The 22325-nt window shown below is 36.4% G+C and overlaps 1 protein-coding gene across 1 annotated transcript in view; it reads left to right on the plus strand.

The window, feature by feature from the left end:
• The window catches only part of LOC145717706 (uncharacterized), a 108086-nt gene that overhangs the window by 4731 nt on the left and 81030 nt on the right, over positions 1 to 22325 (plus strand). The window contains exon 4 of the mRNA XM_081807881.1: positions 8176 to 8264. Within this exon, the coding sequence (XP_081664007.1) occupies positions 8176 to 8264 (89 nt within the window). The remainder of the gene's footprint in view (positions 1 to 8175; positions 8265 to 22325) is intronic.

The raw sequence follows: 22325 nt of genomic DNA on the forward strand, positions 1-22325 counted from the left end.
TTTCTTCGATCTCCTGTTGAGTTTGTAGGTGTTCAGAATGGTTTGATCCCTATCCAGCTGAATTCCTGAGAGGAGACGAAATCCAGGTCTCCTACTCCTCCGCCATCTTGCTCCGCCCCCCCAGAGCTTATGTTCTTAAGAACTAAACCCCACTACCTGAGTTGGTAAGAATGTTTTTAAGGGAAAAAAACAGAGACTGATAAGACCAGAGCAGGGGTTTAAAGAATGGCAGAGCAGCAGTTTTGTAATGAAACCTTACAAAAGAGAAAACAGAGAGAAATAAGCAGGGCTATTAGAATTATGAGATGTAGCACTTGAGAAATAGAGGCCCTTTCGTTCTATTGGAATATTACCGTTTAGCATGTGAATTTATGGGTTTCTCCAATATTTATTTAGCAACTATTACATTAGTGATGGTGAATAACAGAGTTACTGTCCTCTTGGAGTTAAACACTAGTAGAAAAGAAAAGTAATTTAAATATATACACATAGACATTGGCATATATATATGAATATGGATAAAGATACAGATTTAGATGTAAATAGAGAGAGCTATAAACACATGGGATAATGCCTCATATTGATAAGTGCCTTGAAGAAAGTAAAACAATGATAGAGTGGGGCTTAAGAGGGAGGATGTTTATAAAGGAGAAAAGGTTCTTTGTGCTCCTCCCCAGCTTCAGTGTGCGTGTGCTTCTAATGAACCACACCCGTGACACTCTCCGGACGCCTGATTTGGAGGTAATGGAACTGCTTTGCCTGCATTCTAAGAAAGCAAAACCTGTCTGGAAATAGGTTTCTCCCACTGCCACCCCCAGAAGACCTGTTAGCCATTCATGGACAGGTAGGAGATTATGAAAGCTCAAATCCCTTGCTCCCAGTGGGAAAAACTCAGAACCTAATTTAACATTACATGTTCCCTTGTGGGATTGGTTTTAAGCTCTTTCCACTGGACTTTGCTTTGCTTGACGTCTCCTTTCCTCTCTCCCGCACCCTTCCCAGAAACTCCTGGGGAGCGTTGCCCTTATAAATCTATGGTCACTGTCCCACTTTGTCCAGTGCTGTGGGGTTACCTGGGACTGGAATGTTACCAGCAGGTAGAACTCTTAAGTACAAACATCGAGATAGTCGTGGGCAGGCCTAAATTGTTGGTTAACCTACAGATTGGCTTCTGAGAAACCTGACCTAGGACATCAAGGAAAGCCTTTCTGAAAAGATGGTGTATATGCTGAGAAGGAGTCAGCCATTCATAGAGCTGGCAGAAGTATATTCTAAGGAAAGCAAACAGCAAGTGTTAATGGCTGAAAATATCCCATACTCAGGAAAATAGAAAACCCGTGTGGCCAAAGCAATCTGAGTAAGAACACTTGTGTGAGTAGCTGAGGCTAGAGGTAGGAAGGTAAACAACATGAGGGAACTTGGAAGAAAAGGTAAGAGGAGAAATTTATTATTATATTGAATCATCACATAAGCTGTGGACACACTGTGTAGAATATTTAAGAATGGGTCTGTTTTCATGCATTATTCCTATTGAAATTATTCTCTTCAAAAGGACAGTTCGTTTTTTGAGAGGGTAGTCTTTCAATGTAAATGAAAACCTAGAGGGGGCCCTGAGTGGCTCAGGTGGTTAAGCATCCGACTCAGCTCAGGTCTTAACCTCAGGATCATGGGTTGAGGCCCCACTTTGGGATCGGTACTGGGCGTAGTCTACTTAAAAAAATGCAAGCCTAGATATTTGGAAGATTCATTCTAGATACATTTGTAGTTTTGAGAGTGTGAACTCAACTGAGAACTGCAATCACAAAGACATACAGGACACTCATGGTTGAATTAACAGATGCAGAAGAGAAAGAGTGAATTATTGTTTATACCTTCTAGAATGAAACTGTGATTCTGGGTGTTTAGATTTTTTTATGTGTATATTCAGATACCTCTGCATGAAAACTTAATTTTTAGCTTCCAGGAGACACACCATGATTGAATTCCGAAGGACTTTGAAAGCTTAATAATTTTGGTTCGAATTTTGGCTGTGCCGTTTCTTCTGCCTTTATTTTGTTTTTCTTGAGGTCACAGAACCCCAGCTTCTTCATGTGTCCACCAATAGATGTGAGTGTTGGTCTCAGGGATAGATTGTTCGATGCAAATCACATAGTCCCTGGGAAGCAGATAGGTAATGATTTTGATAGAGCCTCTCTTTAGAACACTGATCCCTTTCAGGCATAGGGTGTTGCAAAATGGGTGGCAGGAGATAGAAGAGAAGTGTGGAGGGTGAAAATCTAAACCAGACTGGGTTTCAAGAAAGAAAGAAGAAAAAAAGTGCCTGAAGGATCCTCTGAGCTTCAGAATATTTTCCCAAGGGCACTTACCCCAGTATTTGTAAGTTTTAAATAAAAGAGTTTACTTGAGAAAACCTGTAGGGCTGAGAGGAAGGGAAGGGAACAGAAATCATTCCCCACTGTTCAAAGAGTAACTTAGAAAATCTAATAGGTTTTCTCTGTTTGCCAGCTTTAATGCTTTTATTATAATTGGAATACACAAAATGGAGTCTTACACTTAAAGAAAGATTGAGTCAAATTATATTATTGATGCATTCATGTAGCCTCCATTATCTTGATTAACAGTGTATTCATGGAAAATTAACCCTTTGCATGCTCATAAAGAATAATCTTTCTATAATTTTCCAAAAACTTGTAATTACTTATCTTCCTAAGAGCAAATGAACTTCCTGTAAATGTTCCTGTGCTAAACAAACAAAAAAACCCTCTGTTAAAATATCCAAAAACACATGTATAATACACGTATATTATACATATATATCTTTAAAAAATTAAATACATACTACTGAAGAATGTTAACATGATTTGCATTGCATATAGTTTAATTGAACTGATACAAAATCCATTTATAAAATAAGAAATGATAGTATGTAGGCAGATAATTCTATTTTATTTTAAGAAATTAGCCAGAGTAATGATTTTTAAAAATGGTCAGTTGGAAAGGTCAGTAACTGCCCCGATTATACATAGAAAACACCAACAGTGTCATTTTCTAACCTCTGTTCACTGGCAAATTTATTTGGGCGTTGATTGCTGGCGTAATTAGATAACTTTACTTTCAAAGTAGAGGTTAGTAAGCTAATTAACTTACTTCATAAAGAAGGATTTTGTTAGGGAAAAAAAAAGTCATCATATGAAGATAGTAGGAGGGACTTTAAAATCTGGTCAACTCTTGGTTTATTTCTTCCTTTTTCTTTTATATGCCTAATATATGGTTGAATAAAGACATAAATGAATGAACAAATACCTGTTAGGTAGTACCTGGCTAAATTCCTAGGGTCAGATGTTTAAGTTAAAGGAGACATGTGCTTTATTTCTGTGAGTTCAGAATGGGGAATACTTCACTGACAATAGAAAGTCCAATTTCCCCCAGAAGATAATGAACCTGGGATCTTGAAAGATACACTACAGAATTATATGTCATATGGCCTCAAAGTGATGCTGTACTCTTTTCTCTTCAGGAGTAAGGGTTCAGGTTTGAATTAAATAAAGACAATTTTGGGAAAATTACACCCACATACCGTTGACAGAATTAAAGGTAATGAGTATGTGGATATTGGCTTCCATTACTGTTTGTGTTGAAAATTGTGAGTGAACTGTAAATATTATCTGTAGAAATATTTGGTGGAATGAAGAAAAAAATAACTCAGTGACTTTGATTTTTAGATTTCCCTGCAAATATAACTTCAAGGGCAATACCCTCCATTAATCCCCACCCTCCCCTTATAACAGAATGCCATTCCAATCCTTCCTCCCACTGCTCTTGGGGGTAAGTAGCCTGTTCTTAAATAACATTAGGGGCTTTCTCTCAGCCCACAAGATTTGCATCCTTATATGCTGTCCATAGTCCCAAGGCTGCCAGTTTTTACCTGTGTGAGTCATGGATGCCACCATCTCTCTGCTGCCGTCTACCATTGTGTTACCAAAAGGACAAATCCTCTCGTTCCCAAACACAAGGGAAAGCGTCTTTGCTTCTCTGGTGATCACCAGTCTCATGGGTGAACCAGTGTGGATTCTACTCACTTTTCACACACTTTATTTTTCCCTTCTGTACTTTCATACTTCTGTCTAGCCTGTCTAAAGGCAGCAACCGCTTTTAAAATTTTTCTGTTCCAAACAAATTTTCATTTTTATATCTTGGGACAAATCTGGATGGTAAGGGGAGGGCTGGCATCTTTTTGAATTAACAGTATTTAAACATTAGCAATGGCTAGAGGGCAAGGGTCATCCATATGGTTCTTATTAAACAGGAAATTTAAACATAACTTGAACTGGCACCAACTTGTGCCAATTATAGGAGCACTGAGAAGACAAATTATCTTCTACTAAAAACACATGCTATGCTTCCTTTATTCATCCCCCTATTAAGGCCTTTCAAATTTTACTACCTGCTTAAACCTCTTTTTGGCTCAAGGAATACAATGGGGACAAAAACTATATATAATACCTCCTTACATGGAAGAAACTAAAAAGGGAGAGAGATATTAATGAAATGAGCATATTAATAGAAGTATAAAGACAAACTGATGTAAGCGCTAGGACAGTGACTCTATAAATACACAAAGGAAAAACAAAACCACCTTACACTTGAATTTTGGTAGAATTTTTTTTTTTTTTTGGTAGAAAAGTGATACTGGAGCTGAAACCTGAATTATGACTAGCAACTAATCAAATGAAAAATTATATGTGTCTGGTGCCTGTGTGTGTTAGAATAACATATAGAATGTATGATTTTTGTTTGTTTGTTTTGTATTCAGGGCAAGAGAGATTTTCTTTTTTAACAAGAAAGAATAGTACCTGTTTACCAGGAGGCATCCAAGTTCATGATTAACTTGCATACAGATTTAATGGAATTGCTCTGAGATCAATACTCTTTCAACTCCACATATATGTGTTTAGCAAGAGACATTCAAGGTTGCTGTCTACTCCACCAAGATACAGTAGTAGTTAAATCTGCAGAAACAAAAGGAAAGCATTGTTTTAAATGCAAGATAGAAACAGAATGAGATGTATATTACCTCCCAAGATATCATTCTGACTTCTGCAATAATAGACAGTCAGAAGGCAATATATTCCTTAATAAAAAGCAACTTCTGAACAATGTAAGCATCCCAAATGTCTGTATTTACATATATGAATAGCCTCACTTTTACAAATCATTTGGAAATTTCTTAACTCTTAATGAAAAGATCAAAACTATAAGTTGCAGAGTTTAGAGAAAAATATACAGAGCCTTGTAATCAGCATAGTGAATGTATTTCTTGATATCCATACATAAATTACTTATGGGGTGGAAAACAGTGATAATTGTTAAAAAGGGAACATTTAAGACTTTAGCTCATCAGGCTGGATAGTTAGGTGAAGCCCACATCTTTAGTGTGTAGAAGGATGGGTGCAAAGGATCTGGGAAAACCCTGTGAGGCCAACAGGTATAAGCAAAAAATGTATTCATTCATGCATAGTTAAGATAAACATCCTTATGAAGGGAGCATATTTCTTAAAATGCCTGAATATTAATCTTAAGAAATATGTAGTCTAGGTGAAGACAAAAGAAATGATTCTAAGTGGAAGCTATTGCTGTATATTTGTGTTTGAAGGGAAGGCTATATCTTGAAATGCTTGTCTCTAAAGTAGAGCCAGTCACATAAATGACATCTGAATAAGACACTTATATTTGGTAAGCATAAATTCACACTGAAATAACATTTCCCTAATAACCACTTTAGTTGTTATTCTTGTTTACCCTAGAAATACTAATGCTGTGATAATAAGAAACCATACTTATATTTTCCACTAAATTTAGAATTTTAGTAATTGAAACACAGATGCAGTGGCTTTGACAGGGAATTAATTTGGTGTTAAGTATCCTGCTAGTGTTAGATATGCATAGTTACTCAACATGGACATATTGCTTGTACCAATGATAGTATAACACAGTTTAATACACACACACACACACACACACACACGCATGCATACACACACACATAAACAAACCCAGAAATAAAACTGAACAACCAAGATAAATGTGGGTTGATAAAACTGGAAGTATTTTGAATTATATAAACTATTAACTCATAATTACATTTTATTATCTATTAGTATAATAGTCTTCAATTTTTTCTATATTTTTTCATTGATTCTGTAGTATTTACCTTGGTAGCAAATATCAACTAAACATACTCTATTTTTTTTTTTTTTTTACCAATATTCCTTTATGGACTAAAATTTTTCTCTTTTCTACAGATGAAAGAGGAAGAAAACATGGGTTGAAACCTGTTTATCTTACATAATTTTAGATGTTGCTTGCTCTCTTAACCCCCTTCCTTCCTTCTTTCCTCCATCTTCCTTCAAAAAATACTTAATTGGAATCTCTTATAATCTAGGTACTGCTCTGTGTATTGGAAAGTCAAATAAATGTCTAATGAGATGGATTTTTACCCTCATAAGAGTTTATGGACTAACAGTAAAACAAGTGTTAATAAATTATCTCACTGGAGTAATTATTTTCAAGAAAAATAGATAGTGATCCAGAATTGAGAGAAGTCATGGCATAGTCTGATGTGTTCAGTATTTCAGAGAAGACCTTCCTGAAGAAGGGCTTAGATCTGAGGGGAAAGCACATATAAAATGCATATTAATCAGGATAAGCTCTACAGCAATAACAAACAACTCCTAAATCTCATTGGCTTAACAATTTTATTGTTTTGGGTTTTTTATTTTGTTTTGTTTTTAAAATTTGTGTGTGTGTGTGTGCTTTATTTCACATATATTATGCAATATAGATGAGTGAGGTGCTCAGCTCCATTTAGTTTCCCAGAGAGCTAGGCTCATGAAAGCTCTACTATCTTGTAGCTCAGGGGCAATTTCCCCATCAGAGGATATTTGGCAGTGTCAGACTGTAAATTTTATTGTCATAACTGGAGAGAATGATACTAGAAGCTAATGATTATAGGTTAGGGATACTGCTAAACATCCTACAATGCATAGGATAGACCTCTGTCCCCCACACTCAGAATTACCTTGTTCAAAATGTCCATAGTATTAAGGCTGAGAGAGAACCCCCCCCCCCACCTTGTAGCTGTACCATCAGCATGTCCTTGGATCTCATAGCAGGAAAAAAGACCCTGCTCTTCAGTGCTTCATCCTGAAAATAATACACATTCCTTTTGTCCACAGAAGGATGTAAGTATGGTAGCCATAAGTATGTCTCATGTCCCTGATGAAGTGCAGGGAGGTTGGGAAATGTGGTGAAGTATATGACAAATTTCATAAGCACTACTAGAACTGACATGGTCTAAAGCAGGATCATGCTGTAAATATCTTGAGCCATTGGAGTCACATCTAAGTTATAGAAGAGTGGGTGATAGGGATGAGGATGGCAGACATCTGATCCGGGTGTGGGAGGATAAATGTGTGTCTGCCACCAAGTTCAGGGTGAAATCTGCTTTCGTGTTGAGGTATTCACTGAAACCCAGCAAAAGACAGTATTATTAACTTTCCAGTGTAATTTTCTCAGATATGTGTGAAAATGGAATTCATTATACTTGAGAATTGAATATTAAGGGTAATTAATGAATTTGGCAGCTCTTTTATTCTCAGCATTAGTTGGGAAAATTCCAGTTATTCAACAAATGAAGCAAGTTTTCTAGTTTCCAAGCCAGTTCTTCAAGTGAAATAAGTGACTGGGAAATTATCTGCTTTTTTTTTTTTTTTTTTAATTCCAGAAGATTCTTTAACTTCTAAAATATGAGAATAAAATAATTTTGGAACACATCAGAATGGAATAAAATTCATCATTCAAGTATCATTTTTTAAGTAGACATTTCCTCAAAATTAATATCTTAATAATTACAGTACATGACAACTTTTTTTTTTTTTTAAACACTAGAATAAGTTCTGAACAGAACCAAGTTTAAAGCTGCTGGCCTAGAGTTTTGGCTCTGCATGTCCCTTGGCCTTAGTTTCCTTATCTATAAAATGACTATTCACTTCACAGGAGAAATTTAAAGATGATTTATTTCATAACGGATCTTGGCATATTCTTCACATGTAATAAATACTCACTGCAGGTTATTACCATTATTAATATAATTATTGTTATTTATTTTAATTTCAGGTTAAACTCATTCATCTCTTGGCACACGATACAGCCTATCATCCTTCATTTAGACCTTGGATGTGCTGCCCAGAAATTTTTGGTCAAAGGTAAGAGATTTGCAACCTATTTTTCATTTTTTATTGTTCTTGTTTATTGTATGGAGTTCATGGATCAATCAGAGTCCAAAAAGGAGATAAAACCACACCCGTAATTCAAGTGGTATGACGGTGCGATGAATTTAGTAGGTGATTTGCTATTGAAGTTAAAGAAGGAACTTAAGTGGCCCAGAAATTACAAATGGAGAAAGCAGCAAATATGTGTAGGCTGAAGACAAGTGAACAAGGGAAGAACTAAGGCTGAGATTTAATTCTTGCTAAAGAGAATGTGGCTGCCACAGAAACACAGACTGTCAGTAAGGATGAAATGCCCCAAAGCAGATTGGCCAGAGCTAGTTTATAGGAACCGCTCACCAAGTGGCTGAGAAACTCTATCATGGCTGCTTATCTTTTTCTTAATAATCTATTGGCTCCTTTGCTGAAAGAGAGCATGGCGGAACCACTGAGGGAAACCTGATCCTCCTGCTCTGGTCTTCCAATATCTCTCCGGTACCCTCCTTGCAGAAAGCCTAACAGAGCCAACTGGTAAGGGGAAATGTTTATAGGATGCGGTTCAGTCTCATTAAGAGGGAGCTGAAAGACAGTGACAGCCAGTGATGGACCGCAGCTGGCTGTACCAGCTTATGAGAGCTGATGGTCTGCATCTCTCCACATTCTGTGAATTCATGTAGATAACTTGAAATTGGCCACAGTGAAAGTAACTACAAAACAAAAATCAGCAAACATTTCAATTCAGTGCTTGTTGTTGTCATTCTTACTGGAGAGCCAGTTTATCAGTATACTACTGGACACAGCCACTTTATAGAGAACAAACATTCTATAAAATACAGAATTCAATTTTAAAGACTCACTGAAATGCATAAACAAACAGCAGAGTTCATTTTCAAAAATGATCAACTCTGCAGTCTGTCAGCATCAATTCCATTCTCTACCATTTCTTATCTGTGTGACAAGAAGTATAATCTCTCTAAACTAAGTATCCTCATCGGCAAAATAGAGAAAATAGTAAGATCTCTCTTAGGATTGTTCTGAAAATTAAGCAAGATAAACTAGATAAAGAGACAGGCACAGAATAAGCCCTAAGTGTGAGTGATGATGAGAATTAACACCACGTAACATCCCAAGGAAATTTGTTCAGTGTTTTAATATTAAAACTCAGCTAAATGTATCATGCATGGACCGACAGAGATACTAATTACAGTCTTTAAAAAGTTTGCATTACAATTCATTAAAATATGTTTAAAATAGTCTAAAAAGGTTACTAGTCATTTGAAAGTTAATTTTCATAGATTAAAAATCTTTTAAAATATTTATGTTACTTAAGCCAATAGCTCAGTTTCTGAAAAGTATCATAAGGGACCATCCAAAACAATGAGGAAAACATTTTATGCCCAAATATATTTACCATACTGTCTATAATGGTGAACAATCACAAAGTAGGAGATTGGGTAAGTAAATTATGGATTAGTAGGAAATACTTGGAATATTGTGCAGTGCTTTGAATAATGTTTATTAAGCAGGAGTATTAATATAGAAAATGCAATTAATAATACAAAGAAAGAAAAAAATTATATATATCATGAATACAACTGTGGGAAATATGACTTTTAAATGCTTAAAGAAATTGCTTTTTGAAATGACAGTGATAAATGCATCTTGCAGAATGAAATAAGAGAAATCATGTTCATTGTGTGCTAATAAAATCCTGCTACCCAAACTAATAGTAGGTACTAAATAGACCCAGAAACAAAGGTCAGGGAAAATAAGTCTCTATATGAATATCCATACTATCTGTGTTTGTTTCTTTCTTTCTCTCTCTTTGTCTGTATCTCTCTCTCTCTCTAATTCTTTCCTTCCTTTTTCCCTTTTCTTATTTTTCTTCCTTTTCTTTCTTAGAAGTAGCAGAAGCCTATATTTATATCACATGAATTTCTTTCTGCTTGAAGAAATGTCATAGGGAAAATGGGGATAAAATTATCTTGAGATTCTTTCCTATGTATATGACATCAAGCTTTCACAGAATAAGAGAAACACACTGTGGGTTAAGAATTTAGTAATCTATCAGTCCCATCTTTGAGCCATGGCCCTTTGTAGCCTCCCTTCACATAACAATCACTTATTTCACTAATATATCCAGTGACAATGGATTGCTCATAGAAAAGCCATCCCATTCTGGGTTTTCTTTTCCATGGAAGCTGTTTCTAGATATGTTATTCTCCAGGCTTCTCTAATCTAGACCAAATATCCTCCATTCTTTGCAAAATCCCTCACTCAACATGGATGTCATATCTATTATATATTTTGATAGTTTCTCTTACTTCAGGTTGCCAGTGTTTATTGTACAATTTGTTAGCAAGCATTAAACTCAGAACTCTGGTAGTGAAGTGTAGACATGGTGTTAGCAAGAAGAAACACATTCTAGTTCAACTATTTCAATCATGTGAATGTTCACATCCACCTCCATTCGTATTTCTCCTTGATACTTCACGCTTTCAAGACTTGAGATAAGGTAAGGAAAAATGGATACAGGTAGGAAAATTTCTCTTGGACCTTGGATGGTGTAGACAGTATGTTTCCCCAGAACATATTAAGACACATGCTGATTAATAATTAAAAAAGAAATAACGGAATACATTTAGTGATATCTCAAAGTGACCCTGGTAAATCTTTGATTATTTACTTTTATGTAATGTTCATTGTCATTTTTACATCTCTAGAAGGTAAGGTTTATGGACTAAAGGGTTTGTGTTTTTGTTTATTTTGGTGTTTAATATTCATAACTATTAGGAGCACTGCCCTCTTATGATTTCAAAACTTTTCTAACCCAGTACTCAAGTGCAAAGGAAATGTGTACACTCAAAAAGCATTGATTAAATGAAAGATGAATTAATTCTGACTCTTTAATATAGAGTCACAGAAAAAAGGATGTGTATTTGATTAATATATCCTGGTCTCTTCTCAACCTTTAGTGACTCTTTATCATGACTTCTGCATGATCTAACCACTGGCTACCCTTAGAAAATATTTTTTCTATAATTTCTCTTTGTTCATTTTGATTCAGCTGTACTGGATTTTCCACTGTCCTTTGATTACACCATGCACACCCTTACTTGATTCTCAATGTCACCTGCTCAGAGAGCTCTCCAACCATTCTTTATAAATTGTATGAACCATCACTTCTGATTTCCTTTCTGTCTTTTTTATTTCAGAATACCCTTACTACTAATATTTTAGTATATACCCATAAGTCTTTCTCCCTCACCAGAATAGTAGGCAGATATATATATTTAATCACTGTACCCACAGTGCGTAGAACATAATAGGTACTGGATAAATACTAAATGAGTGAGCAAGTGAGTAAATAAATAAATAGACAATGCAGAGAGGTGGGTATTAACACCAACATTTCAGAATTACAGACTTAGGCCTAGAGTGGTTAAGTATTTTCTAAACTTAACAGAACTAGAAAGTGGCTAATCCAATTTATTGGGATTCTTAGCTGTTCAAAAGGCACCAATGTGACCTGTGCTTGATGCCCACTAAAAGTTGACTTTTAGGGCAAAATCACAAGGTTCAAATTGGGGGAATGTTTGAAAATTTCTGGTGTGAAAACCACAGTTCAAATTCTTCCTACTGTTGGTAATTTGAAAATCTCTCTGTGATTTCTTATATTAGTCCCCACCCAAATGAGGTAGAAATCTCAATCTCACTATACAGAGTGATGGTAAATGTGACATTGCCCTGATACATCTACAGTTGAATGTGGCGACCTCATGGAGAATCAGGTTGGTTTTGCCTGGGTTTCTTTTCTTTTGTTCTACTGATTATTTTTATCTCACTCAACAAACATTCAAATTCCATTTGAATTTCATCAAGATCACTTTTTTTTCAAAATTCTTATTAATAGTTTAAGATTATTAATAGTCTCTGGTAGGTATAAGGCATGTTCTTTGTTTCTTTCTAGGCCTACATTTGTTTTTTCTCTGGTCAAAGGATTTTTATAAAATATTTTCCCTCTCACATGTTCTGGATAATGGTACTTCTATTTATTTATAAAACTGTAGAATATATCAAATTGGGCATTTTCTGCACTACAGTAATTCTTCATTATGGTATGCTGATGGGAGAGAGAATTCTCCCACCCTTCCTCTCTCTTGCTCAAGATGAGTTGTTTCTTCATGGAAAGGAAATGGCAGCAGAATAGGAGGACCCTAGTTTCCTCTTGTCCCCTGAATACAACTAGATAACTATCAAATCATCCTAAATACCCCCCAGAAATTGACCTGAAGACTGACAGAACCAACTCTACAACTAAAGGGATAGAAGAGGCCACATCAAAAAAGGTAGGAAGTGCAGAAATGTGATTTAGGAAAGAAACAGATTGCAGGTGCTGAGGAGAGGATGTATCTGTGGTCATGGAGAAGGGACAGAGAGAGAGAGAGAAAGGGAGGGAGAGAGAGAGAGAAAGAGAGGAGCACACAGGGGAACACACAAAGAGAACATTTCCCCAAAGCCATTGGCTTGAAAAACGAGAGGGGCTGAATTTCAGGAGTTCCTGAAACCAGTGGAGCTTAAAGCCTTGAGTTTTAAAGGTCAGCGGGCTTGGCTGGGATAGAGACTGGAGGGCACTGCACTGCTTCTGGAAAGAATGCAGGCAAAAAAACCAGGGAACAGACAGTGTGGAAACAGCAATCTGAAGAACACCTGGAACACACAGGTGGAATATTATTTACTGTTCTCAGAGCTTATCCCTGAGAGGCAGCATTCATGGAGATGCCTCTCTAGGAACAAAGGAGGTGGCTATTGCCAATTCCCTCCACTGACCCTTAGAATAAACAGAGCCAACTGCAAGAAGCAGTGCAGAGCCAACAGTGGCTACCCAACTTGCTTATACCAAGCCGCACTCCCCTATACTCTAACTACTCTCTCAAACTTGCCTCTGTTCCAGTGTGGCAGGCCCCTCCCCCAGAAAATCAGCAGAAACCCCTGCCCACAACATGTCTGCCAACCAGAGAGTTCTGCAAGGCCTCAGTTCTGGTGGAAGTGGTGTTAGGTCTTATTTTACAAGCAGACCATAGCACTTGCCACATTCAGCCCATGGCCCTTCCCTGCCACAGCAGGGAAGGAGAGTCTCTGCAGATGACTGGCCTCAAGCATAGAGCAACCAAAACACAAAAGCAGAGCACATGCAGCACACACTGGAAACAGTTCCTAAAGTACAGGCCCTGGGCACTACATGACCTCTTCTTCATAAGGCCATTATATTCAGGGGCAGGAGACATCACCGGCTTTTCTAACACAGAGATGAAGGCAGAGACATAGACAAAATGCCAACTGAGAGGAAATTATCCCAAATAAAAGAACAAAATAAGGCCATGGCCAGAGATCTAAGCAAAATGATTGTAAGTAACAAGCCTGGTAGAGAATTTAAAACAACAATCATAAGGATACTCCTTGGCTTGAGAAAAGAATAGAACACATCAGTGAAACCCTTAGCACAGAGATAAAACAGTTAAAAAAGAATCAATCAGAGATGAAGAATGTAATAAAGAAGATTGAAAACAGGCTTCATGCAATGAACTGCAGGCTGGAAGAAGCAGAGGAAAGAATTAGTGACCTAGAAGACAAAATAATGGAAAATAATGAAGCTGAACAAAAAAACAAAAAAAGAAAGAAAAAGAAAGAAGAATTATACAACATGAGAATAGACTTAGGGAAGTCAGCGACTCTCTCAAACATAATAATATTTGTATTATAAGAGTGCCAGAAGAAGAAGAGTGAGGCGGGGCATGGGGCAGAAAATTTATTTGAAGAAATAATAGCTGAAAAGTTCTCTCTAATCTGGGGAAGAAAACAGACATCCAGATGCCGAAGGCACAGAGACTCCCATTAAAATCAATAAAAGCAGGCCAATATCAAGACATATTATAATTAAATTTGCAAAATATAGTGATAAAGAAAAAATCTTAAAAACAACCAGACAAAAGAAGTCCTTAACTTAAAAGGGAAAACCCATAAGGCTAGGTAGAGATTTCTCAACCTAAACTTGGCAAAGCAGAAGGGAGTGGCATGATATACCCAAAAGGAAAAATGGGAATGGGAAAAATCTGCAACCAAGAATCCTCTATCCATGGGGCGCCTAGATTGCTCAGTCGTTAAGCATCTGCCTTCAGCTCAGGTCGTGATCCCAGAGTCCTGGGATCGAGCCCTGCATCGGGCTCCCTGCACAGCGGGAAGCCTGCTTCTCCCTCTCCCACTCCCCTTGCTTGTGTTCCCTCTCTCGCTGTCTCTCTGTCAAATAAATAAATAAAATCTTAAAAAAAAAAAAAAAAGTTTCCTCTATCCAGCAAGGCTATCATTCAGAATAGGAAAGATTCCGAATAGGAAAGAATTTCAGAGACAAGCAAAAACTAAAGGACTTCATGACTACTGAACCAGCCCTGGAAGAAAAATTAACTCTGAGTGCAAAGGAGAGACCAAAAGTGACAAAGGCAAGAAAGGACCAGAGGAATCTCCAGAAACAATGACAAAAACGTAATGGCAATAAGTACATATCTATCAATAATTACTTTGAATGTAAATGGTCTAAATGCTCTAATCAAAAGACATAGGTGTCAGAATGGATAAAAAAAACACAACCCATCTATATGCTGCCTACAAGAGACTCACTTTAGATCTAAAGACACCTGCAGATTGTAAGTGAGGGGATGGAGTAACATTTATTGTGTAAATGGATGTCAATAGAAAGCCAGATTAGCAGCACTTATATCAGACAAACTAGGCTTTAAAACAAATACTGTAACAAGAGACAAAGAAGGGCACTATATCATAATAAAGGGGGCAATCCAACAAGAAGATATAACAATTGTAAATAATTATGCACCCAAAGATAGGAGCATCCAAATATATGAAACAATAACAAACATAAAGGAACTCATTGATAATAATACAATAATAATAGGGGACTTTAACATCCTACTTACATCAGTGGACAGACCATCGAAGCAGAAAATCAACAAGGAAACAATGGCTTTGAATGACACACTGAACCAGATGGACTTAACAGATAAATTATGAATAGTCCATCCTAAAACAGCAGAATGCACATCTTTTCAAGTGCCCTTGAGGCATTCTCCAGAAGAGATCACATATTAGGTCACAACTCAGGCCTCAATGAATACAAAAAGTTTGAAGTCACACCATGCATCTTTTCTGATCACAGAACTATGAAACTAGAAGTCAAACACAAGAAAACATTTGGAAAGGCCACAGGTACATGAAGGTCAAACAACATGTTACTAAACAATGACTAGGTCAACCAGGAAACCAAAGAAGAAATTAAAAAAGTACATGGAAACAAATGAAAATGAAAACACAACAGTCCAAAATGTTTGTGATGCAGCAGAAGTGGTCCTAAAAGGAATATATCTAGCAATACAGCCTACCTTAAGGAGCAAGAAAAACCTCAAATAAGCAACCTAATCTTATACCTAAAGGAGTTAGAAAAAGAACAACAAACAAAGCCTAAAGCCAGCAGAAGGAAGGAAATAATAAAGATTAGAACAGAAATAAATGATACAGAAATTTAAAAAACAATAGAAGTGATCAATGAAATCAGGAGCTGATTCTTTGAAAAAAATAATAAAATTGATAAACCTCTAGTCAGGCTTATCAAAAATAAAAGAGAAAGGAACCAAATAAAATCATAAATGAGAGAGGAGAAATAACAACAAACACAACAGAAATACAAACAATTATAAGAGACTGTTATGAAAAACTACATGCCAACGACCTGGAAGAAATTGATAAATTCCTAGAAACATATAAATTACCAAAACTAAAACAGAAAGAAATAGAGAATTTGACCAGACTGATAACCAGCAAAGAAGTTGAATCAGTAATCAAAACACTTCCAACAAACAAAAGTCCAGGGCCAGATGGCTTCACAGGTGAATTCTACCAAACATCTAAAGAAGAGTTAATACCCATTCTTCTCAATCCATTTCAAAAAATACAAGAGGAGGGGCGCCTGGGTGTCTCAGCTGGTTAAGTGTCTGCCTTTGGCTCAGGTCATGAACCCAGGGCCCTGGGATCGAGTTCCGCATCGGGCTCCCTGCTCTGTGGGGAGCCTGCTTCTCCCCCGCCTGTCTCTCTCTCATGATTAAATAAATAAAATCGTAAAAAAATACAAGAGGAAAGGAAACTTCCAAATTCATTCTATGAGACCAAAACTGCCTTGATACCACAACCAGATAAAGACTCCACTAAAAAAGAGAACTACAGGCCAATATCCCTGATGAACACGGGTATAAAAATACTCAGTAATATACTAGCAAAACAAATCCAACAATACATTACGAAATCATTCACCACGAGCAAGTGGGATTTATTCCTGGGCTGTAAGGGTGGTTCAGTATTCGTAATTCAATCAACATGATGTGCCACATTAATAAAAGAAAGGATAAGAACTATATGATCCTTTCAATAGATGCAGTAAAAGCATTTGGAAAGTACAACATCCGTTCTTGATAAAAACCTTCAACAAAGTTGGTTTGAAGGGAACATATCTCAACATAACGAAGGCCGTATAGGAGAAACCCACAGCTAATATCCTCGATGGGGAAAAACTGAGAGCTTTTTGTCAGGAGGAAGACAGGGATGTCCATTCTAACCACCAGCATTTAACATCATATGGGAAGTCCTAGCCTCAGCAATCAGAAAACAACAAGAAATAAAAGGCATCCAAATTGGCAGGGAAGAGGTAAGATTTTCATGATCTAAAGATGACATGATACTCTATATAGAAAACCCAAAAGACTCCTCCAAAAACCTCCTAGAACTGATACATGAATTCAGTAAGGTTGCAGGATACAAAACCAATGTACAGAAATCTGTTGCCTTTCTATACACCAATAATGAAGCAGTAGAAAGAGAAATTAAGGAATCTATCTCATTTGCAATTGGACCAAAAACAGTAAGATACCTAGAAATAAACCTAACCAAAGAGGTAGAAGACCTGTACTCTGAAAACTTTAAAATATTGATGAAAGAAATTGAAGATGACCCAAAAAAATGGAGACACATTTCATGGGCATGGATTGGAAGAACAAATATTGTTAACATGTATACTACCCAAAGCAGTCTAGACATTTAATACAATCCCTATCGAAATACCAGTAGCATTTTTCACAGAACTAGGATAAACAATTCTAAGATTTGTATGGAAACACAAAAAATAGACAAAGCAAACTTGAAAAAGAAAAGCAAAGCTCAAGGCATCATAATTCTGGACTTCAAGTTATGTTAAAAAGCTGTGGTGATCAAAACAGTATGGCACAGGGCGCCTGGGTGGCTCAGCTGGTTAAGCGTCTGCCTTCGGCTCAGGTCATGATCCCAGAGTCCTGGGATCGAGCCCCGCATCGGGCTCCCTGCTCAGCGGGGAGTCTACTTCTCCCTCTCCCACTCCCTCTGCTTCTGTTCCTGCTCTCGCTATCTCTCTCTCTGTCAAATAAATAAATAAAATCTTAAAAAAAAAAAAAACAGTATGGCACAGACACAAAAATAGATATATAGCTCAAGAAACAGAATAAAAAACCCAGAAATGAGCCCACACTAAATAGGCAATTAATATTAAAAAAAAAAAAAAAACAGGAAAGAATATCCAATGGGAGAAAGATAGTCTCTTCAACAAATGGTGGAGGGAAAACTGGACCATTTTGTCACGCCATATATAAAAATAAATTTAAAATGGATTAAAGACCTAAATGTGAGACCTGAAAGCATAAAAATCCTAGAGAACACAGGCAGTAACCACTTTGACTTCAGCTGTAGCAACTTCTTTCTAGATAGATCTGCTGAGACAAGGGAAACAAAAACAAAAATAAACTATTGGAATTTCATCATAATAAAAAGCTTCTGCACATCAAAGGAAATAATAAAATTAAAAGGCAACCTAGGGAATGGGAGAAGATATTTGCAAATGATATATCTGATGAAGGGTTAGTATCCAAATCTATAAAGAACTTAGAAAACTCAACACTGAAAAAACAAATAATCCAATTAAAAATGGGTAGAAGACATGAATAGACATTTTTCCAAGGAAGGCATCCAGATCGCTAATAGGCACATGAAAAGATGATCAGCATCACTCATCATCAGGGAAATAGAAATCAAAACTATAGTGAGCTGTCACCTCACACCTGTCAAAATGGCTAAAATCAACAACACAAGAAAAAACGAGTGTTGGAAAGGTTGTGGAGAAAGGGGAGCCCTCTTGCATTGTTGGTGGGCGTGCAAACTGGTGCAGCCGCTTGAAAAAAGTATGGAGGTTCCTCAAAAAGTTAAAAATAGAGCTAGTCTATGATCCAGCAATTGCACTACTAGGTATTTACCCAAAGAGTAACAAAAATACGAATTCAAAGGTATACATGCACCCTGATGTTTATAGCAGCATTACCTATAATAGCCAAATTATGGAAACAGCCAAGTGTCAATCCACTGATGAATGGATAAAGAAGTGGTATATAAATAATGGAATATTACTCAGTCATAAGAAAGAATGAAATCCTTGCATTTGCAGTGACATGGATGGAGCTAGAGTATTAATGCTAAGCAAAACAAGTCAGTCAGGAAAACACAAATACCATATGATTTCACTCATATGTGAAATTTAAGAATCAAAACAAGGGCGCAAAGGGAAAAAAGAGAAAGGCAAACTGAGAAACACTCTTAACTATAGAGAGTAAGCTGATGGTTACCAGAGGGGATGGAGGTGGGGGAATGGGTGAAATAGGTGATGGGCATTAAGGAGTGTACTTGTGAGGAGACCTGAGCGTTGTATGAAAGTGTTGAATCACTATATTGTACACCTGAAATTAATATTACACTGTATGTTAACTGGAGTTTCAGTAAAAACTTTTTAAAAAGATGAGTTTAGGGGTACCTGGGTGGCTCAGTCAGTTAAGCGGCTGCCTTTGGCTCAGGTCATGATCTCACCGCCCAGGGATTGAGCCCCACATCCGGATCCCTCCTCAGCAGGGAGTCTGCTTCTCCCCCTCCCTCTGACCCTCCTCCCTGCATGTGTTCTCTCTCTCTGTCTCAAATAAATACATAAAATCTTAAAAAAAAAAAAAAGAGATGAGTTTCTTATAGTCAAGTATAAAATAGGTATTCTCAATCATTACTAAAATGAGGTAATTTCATTATTTAAAAAACTTCTTAAATATTTTAATTAGAAAACCTCTATTAGAATTTTCCAGATAATTTTATTAATGCCCTACTCCCTTTATAATAGGTTAAAACATGTTATAATAGAATATTTGCCTTGGAAAACCTGAACCATAGTTTTATATCCATTCTGGGGACAAAATGCTTAAAATTTCTCATCCTCAGTCTCCATATTCTAAGAGAATAGAAATATTCGTCTCAAAAAATTTTATACAGCTTCTAGGAGATGAAGTAAACAACAGTGCCTGGCAGGCATGTTTTATGAACATTAACTGAGTTTTGCTTTAATTTGTCCCGTCTGGAATTCTGGCTTACTTGTTCTACTTCCAGTCTATTGCTTTACATTTCCTCTATTTTATAACATTAGCATTGATCATAATAAAACATTCTATGGCCTATTTCTTGCATACTTTGGAAGAGAAAGATACTACACATGTCTATTAAATAATGGATATCACCTTTCAAGTGTAAATGTGTAACAATGCCACAGTCTTCTGCATGCAAGTTTCAAAATGATATCAGTAAAGCACAAGTTGGCAAAATCAATATTATTAATGAGACAGAGTTGAAAGAGCAAAAGATAACAAAGAGTGAACCTACAAAAAAAATAATGTCTGTATATTTTATTAATAATTCTCATGAAGACTGCATTTTTTCTTACATATTTGAAATTGCCCTAATGGAACCAGTTTTTATAGAATGTTTTTGCATCAAACAGCAAAAATAAAATAAGATGAACATCTGAGATGTTTATTGTCTCTACATTAATTGAAAGTTTTGAAATATGATCATCATTAGGCCACATTTGACTTCACTTCTTTTCTAAATCTCCAATTGACTTTTCATTAGAATGTAAGCCCTAGAATTCAGAGGTCCTTTCTTGTTCATTATTGTATCAAATGCACTTAACACACATACTGATATATTTTAAGCGATCAAAAGTGTGACTAAGCAATTCTTAGTAGTACTAAAGATCAAACACCACTGCTATGAGATTCTAAATCACTGTTTTGTGTTATTGATTCACCAACTTTGAAATAAATTGCAAATATATGGTTATGCAACATTGACAGTATTTTATACTATATTAAGTACAACTGATGTTTCTTCTAAGGGTTCTGGAATACTTTTTAAATATTAATTAACCAAAAAAGAAGGAAGCTGTTTTATAAGGTGTGCAGGAAAGGGGCCATACATGAACCATGTGAAAATGGATTCATTTTCTAGTGACAGAATTTGTTCAGAGAATGAAAAAGGCCAGAGGACTACTTACTTGAATTATTCAGTTACTGCAGATCACAATTGGCTGACTATTATAGGAATGATAATTTATCACCTTTTGAAAATTACAAATTTGTTTCACATCCATTGCCTTATTTGGTCCTTACCAGTATCCAGAATTGTTTGGGGAGGGGGGGCAGATATATTCTACTGATTTTAAAATTGTTCAGAGTGGATATTAAATGCTTGTTCAATATCTTCATTTAGAGGAAGAACCAATATGATGTCTTCCCTCACTTCTTTGTGACTTCCTCTGTATTAAGCTCCTGTTGGTGGAATAGCCTGATGGAATCGTGGCCTCCTTGATTTTAGCAGTGGAATGTGTTGGAAATATTTCACAATTAAATTCCACAATAGTTGGCTTTTTCTTTTATCTTTTTTTTTTAATATTTTATTTTTTTATTTGACAGAGAGCACAAGCAGGGGAGCAGCAGAGGGAGAGGGAGAAGCAGGCCCCCCACAGCACAGGGAGCCCGACTCAGGACTTGATCCCAGGGTCCCGGGTCCATGACCTGAGCCGAAGGCAAAGGCTTAACCGACTGAGCCACCTAGATGCCCCAAATTAGAGCATTTTAAATGTGATTTCTGGTTTTATCATAAAACTCTAATCAGCACAATTGGAAAACCATCACAGTAGGACCACTTTAAGTATATGAGGAAAATTGCAATAACTGACATGGGACTGTGGATCCAACTAATCAACTATGTCTACCAGATCCTACAAATTCCCCAAATGTTTGCTTTATTTTGTACTTTACATTAAAGGAATTCTGAACCATTTGGAAGAAAGGAAAATACATATTTATTCACAAAGTATATACTTCAAATACAAGAAAGTTTGTCACATTATCTTACTGGGAGAGCATAGGATGCAACAGCTAATTTCTGGGCCTGCTAAAAACCATCATACTTATGGCACAACCACAATTATGACATTGATGAAAATAATAAGAAAGGAAACATATATTCCAATAATAACCCCGTCATTTTAACAAATATAAGAATTCTACATTTACATGTCTCCTGCCAGACCCTATCTGTACATATGCATGGTTTGAACATTGGTATACTCCTTGCATGGATGCAATTTTGTATTCTGACTTTCTTTTTTTTCACTTAGTGTGACATAAGACACATTTTTCAATTACTACTCAGCCTTCAAAATTCTGATTTTAATAGCTATAATTTTGTATATTTTCTTTTAAATGCATTGACAGCAAAGCAAGCCTGAAGACATAGAGATAAACTCTAGGCTTCTAGGTCAAATATCAGAAACGGTTATTACAATCCATGATGTGATTTCAAATTGTATTCCCCTACTCCCTCAAAGTCATTTGCAGTTTTAATTTATTTTTATCTTGAAATTCCACTTTTGTCACTTTACCCATTTTCTTTTCTCTCTGTCAGTTTTCTAAGTTGAGACCGTAAAAACACACTGCAGTAAACTGTACTACGGGAACATTTTTTCAGGGCAGTGGGGAAGAGAGGAATGAGCAATACACATCAGCCAAAGCAGTCTGTAGAGGTAAAAGGATATCTCTGCAA

This window comes from Leptonychotes weddellii, chromosome 16 (assembly GCF_054177405.1).
Source record: "Leptonychotes weddellii isolate Sample4059 chromosome 16, ASM5417740v2, whole genome shotgun sequence".
NCBI lineage: Eukaryota > Metazoa > Chordata > Mammalia > Carnivora > Phocidae > Leptonychotes > Leptonychotes weddellii.